This window comes from Priapulus caudatus, unplaced genomic scaffold (assembly GCF_000485595.1).
Source record: "Priapulus caudatus unplaced genomic scaffold, Priapulus_caudatus-5.0.1 Scaffold104, whole genome shotgun sequence".
Taxonomy (NCBI): Eukaryota; Metazoa; Priapulida; class Priapulimorpha; order Priapulimorphida; family Priapulidae; genus Priapulus; species Priapulus caudatus.
Genome location: NW_014577165.1, coordinates 336147 through 346100, shown reverse-complemented (window position 1 = coordinate 346100; position 9954 = coordinate 336147). Strand labels below are relative to the sequence as shown.

Below are 9954 nucleotides of genomic sequence, written 5' to 3'. Positions count from 1 at the left end.
ACAGTGCGGCCGCGAACCAGTCTAGCCAGAGGCAGAGGCACCGACGGCAATTACAGAAAAGGGCAAGGCAGGTCACTGCCGTCGGGCGGGTTGGATTTTCAGGGGCAGTACAGCGATTGATAGGGGCACCGAATTGCCGTCGGTGCCGTCGGTTAATTCGAGCCCTGAGCGGGAGGGATGGTGAAGGAGAAGCATGGTGAAGACCGGCTATAACTATAGCATAAACGTTGCTAGCTGGCGGCACTGACTTCTGTCGTATCCATGGCAACCTGCATCCTCTTTCCGAACAACGAACTGTACAGTTCGTTGCGCGACGCGTCCGTGACGCGACACATGTCGAGGGGAGCCATGAAGTTGACGAGCTTCGAGTGTATGTCGTAGCGTACCTTCCTTCCCTTGCTCGCCTTCGTGTCGACTTTCTTTTTCACCTACAGAGAGCAAATGTGAGTCGGATTAACATGTGTGAGGTGCAATTCTTACTTCACAGCCAACATGGATCGTCCTGATCCAGTTAGTTATGTCAACTTATTTCAACGGTTCCATAGTTCCGTGTTAACACCCGACCAGCCAACAGCGATGGTGACAGACGTGATGCCAACAAGCCACGGCGTGTAAACCATGTAAAACGCTCAAGCCGGGTCAGTGTAAACCTCGCGTAGACCGTGGTAGAACCTCTGCGGCGCAAGCAGCATTGGCACCACCCCTCGCGCGCGTGTGAACAGCGGCGACGCCCGAGTAGCAGTGGCACCCCCCCACCTCGCGCGCGTGTGAACCGCAGCGGCCACCGAACAGCAGTGGCACCCCCCATCGCGCGCGTGTGAACCGCGGTGACGGCCGAGCAGTAGTGGCACCACCCCTCGCGCGCGTGTGAACCGCGATGACGCCCGAGCAGCAGTGGCACCCCCCCTCGCGCGCGTGTGAACCGCGGTGACGCCCGAGCAGTAGTGGCACCACCCCTCGCGCGTGACGCACCTTGCTGCGCAGCTTCTGGATCTGCAGCCACTGGCGGCTGAGCGCGACGGGGTCGGTGACGTCGGCCGTCTTGCGCTCGATCAGCTCGCGCAGCAGCTGGTGATAGAAGTCGTCGTCGTCGAAGATCTCCGCATCGTACTCCTTCAGGTGCGCGTCCCTGCATGCTGCAACCACCCGCTCTCCCTCCTCGCCTCTCGCTGCAGCCTCCTCCGCGTCCTCTTGCTCTGCCTCTCCGCCGCTAGCCGCTGAGTCTGCCTTGCCGATCACTCTGTAAAATGAAGGCGCGAGTCGGATAGATGCGGCTGGTCACGTCGGTTTGCATTGAGTGTTTCATGTTGGTTCAATGTGGGAATGTTGTGCTCGACTCTATTATATTAGGATACAAACGGTGAGATGCAACACGCGGGGGGTACGAGGATCATTGTCTGCTCACAACTTGGCAGAGACAATCGCGAGACGACGGTGTGTGATCTGATGCATTACCAGTACAACAATACTTACCTGTATGCAAATCATTCCGCATATGACGATCGTTACCCATATGACGATCTTCACCTATACAAGTCATTACCTGTACGATGATTGTTACCTGTATGCAAATCATTACATGTACACCGATCGATCGTTACCTGTATGAGGATCGTTTCAGCTGTGTGCGCTTCACCAGCCGATCTTTGTCCGCCAGTATCAGCTGCACCTGCGTCAGCACGGACTGATCAAATGCTCCGAATGATTTGCCGGCCTTGCCAGACGTCAGCTTCGTCTTATCATTCCATTTCTGTATTGTCGCATTCCTGTAGGCAGAGGCAGAGAGAGAGGTTAAATGCACAGTGGTGTCACTTCAACAACTACCTAATAAGAAATCTCACACACATGAATGCATGCATGTACATTCACACACAAATACACACATGCATGTGCACACACACGCACGCACGCACGCACACATACAGGGACACACAAGCACACATAAATATATACACGTGCAGGGTTCTCCAAGCTTTTTCATTATAGCATGGCGGGTGCTGCCTTTACGGTCCTAGACGATCTGCAGCCGGATATACGCGCGAAGCGCGAACAGCAACAGCCTTTTGATCGAATTCGCTGCCCTCTATTTAGAAACATCTTCCCGAGACCCTCTGGGTATAACAGAAAGCCGCATAATCGGTCAATTGAGGAGTTGTGGCGATTGCAGAAGCCTTTCGACTCTGCACGTAGGGCGAGAATAAATCCAAATGCTCGTTTTTGTTGGTGTGTGGCTCGGCGCGCGTCCTTTTCGTGCTAGAAAAATAATTTACCCTTTTCGCTGGTTCATGCCCTGACATTAATTTGGAAGTTATCGCGACCATAGATGGCGCAACGAGTTATCTACGTACCATTTTCAAGTTTAAAAAAAAAAAAACGCTCGGCTCCGATGACCTAGACTGCCGCGCGGTGCACATGCAGGTCTCTGGTTCGACACGCTAGCGTAACTCACTTCAGTGTATCAACCGATAGTTGGCTGAGTGAAGGTGCGGTAGCCGTCTAGCCTGCAAATCGTCATTACCGCTCCGACTTCCGTATCCATCTTAACGCACCCAATGTAGATTTCTGATGTTCTGCCATTATGATTATCACGTATGTTATCTGGATTCTGGAAAAGCCTCCGCCTTCGTGGCGTCAGCGCGTGGCGTGGCGTCCGTGGCGCGAGGAATTTCGTCAGTCTCTGTGTGATTTCGCGTGACACAGTTCTGTACGAAACAGACATTATGTTTTCATAGAAGTCAAGTTAGTCAACACTGTTCTTCAAATAGAAACAAAGATCAGAAGCTGTTGGATGAGTTATTTGTTTGAAATCATTTTTGAGCAGCGTACGTACAGCATTTTGCATATATTTCATCGTCCAGCGTGCTGCTTATAGCCAAAAACTTCGTCTACCCCTGCGGTCGAGGGGGGGGGGCCCTGATTGCTCTTGTGCAGAAAAACTTCGCAGAAAAAACTTGGAACTCGCCTGCTCGCACTTCACCATTGACGGTGCAACCCCTATATATACCAGCTGCCAGCTCCATCCATAGCTCCCTACACCACACAACGTCAATACACCCTAGTATTCTAACCCTAGCAATACCGCTTTCTTGAGCTAGTCGAATCTATGATCTTGCAGTGGCAGCCTTGATCTTGCAGTGCAGACTTGCAGTCATACACTGATATGTACAGTATTGTCGGGTTATTTACATTACTATCAATATCATAGTGACGGGAAGTTGTACTTGCCAAGTAGTTGTAGGTGTACGGCACTTGCTGTATACTGATCCATAGACTGATATAGCTAAGGCTAGCTAACTAGTAAGTGTACTGGGACCGTAATTAACCCACTATTACAACTATTCATAAGCGGCCTCATGTAATACAGAAATGAATAAACCCTGAGGCTGAGTGTTCCAATAATTTAATATACAGGTTATTTTTACTGCCTATAGCCTAGAGTCCTAACAATATAATACGATGTATTGGCGATGTATGTGTTTGTGCCGTTTATGCATGTATTGCTACGTGTTCTCGGCTTAGCTTAGTCACCGATGGGTAACGAGGGGAGGCGAGTCCCAGTCTATATAGCCTTTGTCCTTGCAGCCATTCCATACTGGGCAAGATTCGGCGAACGCGAAGAATTTCGTCAGTCTTTCTGTGATTTTCCGTCACAGCTCGGTTACGAAGAGAGAAATTAATGTTTAGAAAACAAGTCAACACTGTTCACGTCCCAAATGTCTTACCCTCCTGTGTCCCCCACTAAATTGCGGACTGTTCGCTTGGCAGCTATGGATCGTCGCGGCCGGCCAATTCATTCGGCGGCACGGATCCATAGCTGCCAGCGCCCTGCCATACTGTCGTAGGACGGTTCCCGCGGTCCGCGTGCGCCTTGCCGCGGAATGTCGCGCGCAAGATCTGCGCTTATAGCGCTTGGGATCAACACCTCCTTTCGGCAACGCTGTCTCTAGTATCCGCGTCTCATCTGGTTGCAAATCGCCGAAGGTGGTTTGCGTGCAAGGGGGTCCGCGGGCTATGAATTTAGCATGGCGGCTAATGATATTTAGAGTGGGCGGGTGCCATTTTAGGATGGCGGGGCTCGACGATAGCCTGGCGGGCCGCCAGGCTATAAGTGCTCTTGAGAACCCTGACGTGCACATACACACACACAGTCGACACCACACATACAAGCATACACGCACGCTCTCTTGTATATACACATGCGCACGCACGCATTCATGTTTGCACACTAGTAATACATAACAAGAGCCGCAGAGCGTCTGGGCTCATCATAGGTCTGTTGCTACGGTTATAAACGTAAAATTTAAGTCGTGACTAGTGACCCTTTGTTAGGCGCAGATATGCAGATACGCAGTTGCGTACACATCATTTTCAGCAACCTCTGCATTCTGCAATCACCTCCAAATCCCATGGTTGATACAAATCGCGTGCCTGATAGCTCCTGTTTTATGGTGCATTGTGACCCTAACCCTAACCCTATTAAAAAAATATTTAATTGTTGTAAAATTATTTGTTGTTATGAAATTGTTTGTAAATAAATCATGTAAAATTTTGCGTTAATTGAAAAGATAGAAAAATACAGAAACAAGTAAATAATAAAAAAATCTGATGGGATTCCGATCCAAGAACCTTTGAGCTGTAATCCTGTGCTGTAGCCGTGGGCTATCCAGCTCTATTGGCTTTTCCAGATATGGATGTGGCCATAACAGTTGATGAAACACTGTGACATCATTGAGGCAGTTCAGGAATCCATGTTTAACCCTCCTCTTGAGAGTCAAAAGGTTATCAGACACTTACTCTTCGCACGTCAGTGGAAAGCACATTTCATGGTCCTTTCAATAAAGTGATAAAAATGGTAGGTCAGTGCTGAAACAATAAAAAAGTTTTTCACTCTGTCCGTTAGGCCACGTCCTCAGAAAATGTCTGATATCTAACCTTTTCCCCACTGCCCTTTGACCTGTGACCTCCAATTTCGCACTGGTGATGGGTTTCCTCCCCATCACACTATACACCGAATATTAAGAGTCAAGGTCAAGCCGTTCAGATTTGTGCCGCAATTCCGTATTTCCTCCTATACCTTAAGTTAAGGGGGAATTATTCCCCCTCCGTTTACACATCTTGACCTCTGACCCTTGACCCCCAAATTAATCATCCCAAGTCCTTTTCACGATCCCCCCCCCCACGTCCTGAATATCGTGACCGTACGTCGAGCGGTTAAGATTTGGGCCCAACTGTTGACGGACGCACGGACGGACGGCCGGACAGACAATCATGCGATTCTACAAGCTGCATCTGACTACGTCAGATGAGCTAACAACTACAAAACTACCTGTAAGGTATGAAGTCCTTGTGCCGTTTCTCGAGGAAGTCTGGGTACTCATCCATAGATATCTTTCTCTTCAGCGTTGGTTTCTTGCTCATCCCGACACTAACAACCTCATCTTCACTCGTTATCTCCTCATCACTGTCATGGCTGTGCACAAGAGTGTACAATTTACATATATTCTCGACGAGGAAACCACGCTCTACTTGTATATTGTTGCCAGATTGGTCAAGCAAGATCAGTCTGTACGTATTTTCCACTCACGTATGCCCGAATTTCAGCTTTACGGAACTTCCTTGCCATACTGCCATAGGAAAGATTTTTATAATGCCCCTATCACAATGCTAATTAGCTAGAGCTATACCTGTCAATCACTCTATATGCATATAGAACTAGTCAATAAGAAAACGATTCGCTGTAAAAGCTCAAATTGAACCAACACAATGACGACAACGTGGCCAGCAGCATATTCTGCACATACCATAGTGTAGACCGCAACAGCGCATAAATTGCACTAATTTATGGCAATTACCACTTAACGAGAGCTGAAAGATCAGACTATAGATGTAAACTTACGACGCTGCTCTCGGCGCCTCCTCCGATCGGTTGCCGTCGGCGACGTGACGTGTCTCAGGATGCTGACGCAGCAGCAGCGTCTGCAGGTTAACGAGTTCATCAAGCAGCAGCTTCAGACTCGCCTGTGCCGTCTCCAGCTTCTGCTGCGTCTCAGCACTCACCGAGCCTGCAGACGAATATAGAAATAATATCAGGAGTGAACAACAATAGATTATTATCTCTATTATTAAATTATATTATTTTATTCTTATATTATTCACTCCTGATAATATCTATCAACGTGAACACGCGAAATCTTTACAAACACAAAGTGATGCATCCATGCTGCATCAACCACATCTATAGTTTTACTACAGACTACAGACTTGATGGTACTGAACAGAACTCCACAGAACGGACACGTATCTATAACAATGTATAAAAGACGCTATTGACGTTTCCGTTGAATAATACTCACATACAAGTTTTGCTGTAAAAGCACCACCTAAACACGCAGCGCGCATCTCTAAACACAACGATACAACGAAATTGAATGGCATCGAATACCGGTAAACTCGCTCCAGGTTTCGTGCTGCGGAAGCTGGTTGGCCGACAGCAACAGCTTCTGCATGCGTATGCGTCCCTCCAGCAGGCTGTCCCAGGTCTTCAGCTGCAGCTTGGTGTGCGCCCCTCGCTGTACCTCGTCGTCGATACTCGCACGCGTGAAGTGTCTCACTGCGCTGTCGACGGATCCCGTCCCCAACTCGAGGAGACAAGACGAGACGACGTACATTAGAGAAAGCAAATTCGAACTGGGAGGATCTCACGCGACTGCTTCGGCATGTGATTGGCCGCCTATGTTGTAATTGTGTAGTTGGCGATGTGCATAACAAGAATATGGGCACAGTTGCTTGAGTGGCTGCTTAGCCAGTTTAATACAACGAGCTTCGCTGCACAAAGAGGACGATGCATGCGTGTCAACAATAGAACATAATTGTATAACTGTGACCAGGGGGAAAATTTATGGGAAACTTTTTTTTTCACGGGAGCTCTTTTTCAAGTCTGTTGAAAAATAGCTCTCGTCGAAAATTTTACGGGAGCGATTTTGGAGGTTTGAAGAGCGAATCGCTCATCGCTCCCGTGTATTTTTTACCCTGACCACGACATATGCCTTAATCAGACATTATATATATACAACATGCACATTAGTAGAAGCACAGGTTGAAGTGGGAGGATTCCGAGTAAATAATTAAGCGTGCGTGGACATGTACGTGCGTGCGTGTCTGCCGTCAGCCTTAAACAAATGTGCTTGCTAAAGACAAATGTTGCTACCACTGAAGATGTTGATGACACTATAACTAATGATACCTTTCCCCCAATGCTCTTGTGAATGTCTTCATCTCCTTTGTGAGTGCCATCTTCCACCACCTCCTCCTCCTCCTCCTCCTCCTCCTCATCATCATCATCATCATCCTCCTCCTCCTCCCCACTCGACCCATTGGCGTATTTGCTGTAGTCTCCATTATCCACGAAACTGAAATACCCAATGTTACTTTATGAGAAGACATGAGACAGTAAAATATATTAACTCTGCAAAACTGTGACAAACGCAGGATACACATGCAAACTACATAACTCCATCATATGCATCTAGATGAATTATGACCAAATGCAGCAGTACGAATCCAAGGGTTTAACAACCTGAATTGCTTTTGTTGTGTCATTTCATCATTTTCATCCTCTTCCTCGGATTGACTGCCTTCCTCCTCCTGCTCCTCTGCTTCTTCTGCCTCCTCCTCTCCATCATCATCATCATCATCATCATCCATCTCATCTTCATCAGTGGTACCTATAATTATTTCATATGACATATAATAGCAGGCAAAAAAATAATTTATTTTCTTTTGTTTTTTGATTAAATTATGTTACTATTAAAGTGATATTGCTTTTAATCAGTAGAGTATCGATACATGTATTGTAAATGGTCAAACGTATCAACAATTGTATCATCAAGGTTTGTATCCCGATACATATATAGATGAATCACCTTACCCCTAATACTTACCCGACTCAAATTCACCGTCTGCACCACTAGGTCGCGCCAACTCAACATCGCCAATCTTGAGTTGTTTTCGTGAGACAGTTTTCCCAGAGTAACGTCTGTCGCTCTCCGACAAGAGGGCAGCAGTCTTACGCCGAAGTTTACTACCGCCAACATGGACGTACGAGTCGTCTGCCTCGACACGTTTTCGAGTAAGGACTTTTGCTGACGTTTCCTCGGCAATGTCATCTTCAGGATCGTGAAACTCAGGTGACGGGTTGGTAAGCTCTGCTATCTTTTCCGCTAGCGATGCCATGATGTGGAATTCTATGAAACAATCGGGAAATTTCCATAATCACTGATTATTTTACTATAATACTCATCACAAATAAATGATTTATTATTAAATTTAATGATTTTAATGCATACATAAACAATTTCAACATGTATAACGGTGACTATAACCAGCAATCATTGAATCATTAGGCCTACACCATACACAATACATGTAGGTAGTGTTAGCTAGAATTAGTCACACAGCCTGGTCACGCTACTACTGCCTGGTAGGCCTAGCAGTATTACTACTAGTAGTAGTACTGCATCCCGGGGGGCGGGGTAACTATATATGCCGTTATTACCCCATGTGCATTCCAAATTTTGCAAGTTAAGGGGGTGTTTTTCAACTTCTAAAGCGGGCCCGCACGGGAGCAAATAGGCCCCCCTTTACAAAGCCAATCCCTCAATAAGCCCTCGGGATCGTTCAAGTCAAGCACCGCGCCCACAGTAGGCCCCCCCTCAGCTGTGACAAATAAATTCTCATGTGATAACTAATCTCTCTCTTTTCCTTCTGTTCTTCTTGATTTGAGATTTGACACTCTCTGTTTACAGCAACAAGAGTTGCAAGTAGTCTTCTTTGCGTCCTAAATATTCCCTCCACTCTTTGCCCTCCACTTGTTTGCAAGACCTCGCAGCGCAAATCCCCTTTAGGCACCTTAGGTATCACGAAGTGATGCACAGATTTCTGTGTATCATCAACCGATGCACAGACTTTCCGTATATCAAGAAATGATGCAAAAACCCTAACCATAACCTTAACCCTCAGCCATAAAGTATAACCTTTTTAGGTATCATGAATTGTGTGTTAGGGTGGTTAGGGTTGGGGTTAGGGTTAGGGTTTTTTCATCATTCCTTCATATACGGAAATTAAGTCTGTGCATCAGTTGATGATGCACAGAAATCTGTGCATCACTTCGTGATACCTAAGGTGCCTAAAGTGGATTTCCACCGACCTCGCAATAGGGGGTAGGACCCCGGGTATGACTCTTTCATTGTGTATGCAAACGGGGGTGGGATATTTTCATTGTGTATGCAATAGGGGGTGGTATTCTCCAACTGTGTCTGCAATAGGGGGTAGGGTTTTCCAATGTGCAGTTCGCACTAGGGGGCCTATTATTTTTAGTGATATATGAAAATTCACATGGGGTAATCACCGTACGCCGTACGGGTAATGTTCCAGGCTCAAGGGGTCGTTGTCGTAACAGGTACTACAGATATGTACCCAAGGTACATATATGTACATACACAAAGTGTACCAGACTTGTACTACAGAAGTGTACCCTAACCCTAACACTAACCCTAACCCTAAACCTAACTCTAACCCTAAACCTAACCCTAAACATACCTCATATAAAAATATAAACATAATACTAAACAACCTAAAACTACCTCGGGTACATATCTGTAGTACCTGTTACGACAACGACACTTCGTGCTCTAATAGAGTGACACCCCCCCCCCCCCCGGGTACTGCATGTACGTATTACACGCACGCACGACTATCGTAATGTCTTTAGGGAATTCCAGAACACACTTGGGAAAGAAGTTCACACTGTACCACACATAATAAGACTGGTTTAATTTGTTATGCATAATAATATGTAACAAAGTTTTCTCTCACATATGCTCTCACCTCACGCGTTTCCCATTCGCTTCACATGCGAAAGGCGCTTCGGTCGCACGCCGCCGGGAATAAAAGAGC

General features: G+C 46.8%; 1 protein-coding gene across 1 annotated transcript; it reads right to left on the bottom strand.

The window, feature by feature from the left end:
• Nucleotides 1-95: 95 nt before the first annotated feature.
• Nucleotides 96-9931, bottom strand: LOC106805184 (protein AATF-like). The gene is made up of 10 exons (XM_014806682.1): nucleotides 9886-9931; nucleotides 7941-8243; nucleotides 7577-7724; nucleotides 7244-7409; nucleotides 6443-6638; nucleotides 5897-6062; nucleotides 5327-5470; nucleotides 1602-1766; nucleotides 973-1240; nucleotides 96-428 (listed from the first exon to the last, which is right to left on the bottom strand). Exons 2-10 carry the CDS (start codon nucleotides 8230-8232, stop codon nucleotides 231-233), a joined length of 1743 nt encoding a protein of 580 aa, XP_014662168.1. The 5' UTR covers nucleotides 8233-8243; nucleotides 9886-9931; the 3' UTR covers nucleotides 96-230.
• Between the last annotated feature and the right edge of the window lie 23 nt (nucleotides 9932-9954).

Bases quoted from the DNA above. Each gene is read 5' to 3' on its own strand.
- LOC106805184 (XM_014806682.1), bottom strand. From the start codon at position 8,232: ATGGCATCGCTAGCGGAAAAGATAGCAGAGCTTACCAACCCGTCACCT. The intron at 7,725-7,940 runs GTAAGTATTAGG...AAATAATTATAG, and splicing joins AGACGGTGAATTTGAGTCGG to GTACCACTGATGAAGATGAG. The intron at 6,639-7,243 runs GTATCATTAGTT...TGTCTCCTCGAG, and splicing joins ACAAGAGCATTGGGGGAAAG to TTGGGGACGGGATCCGTCGA.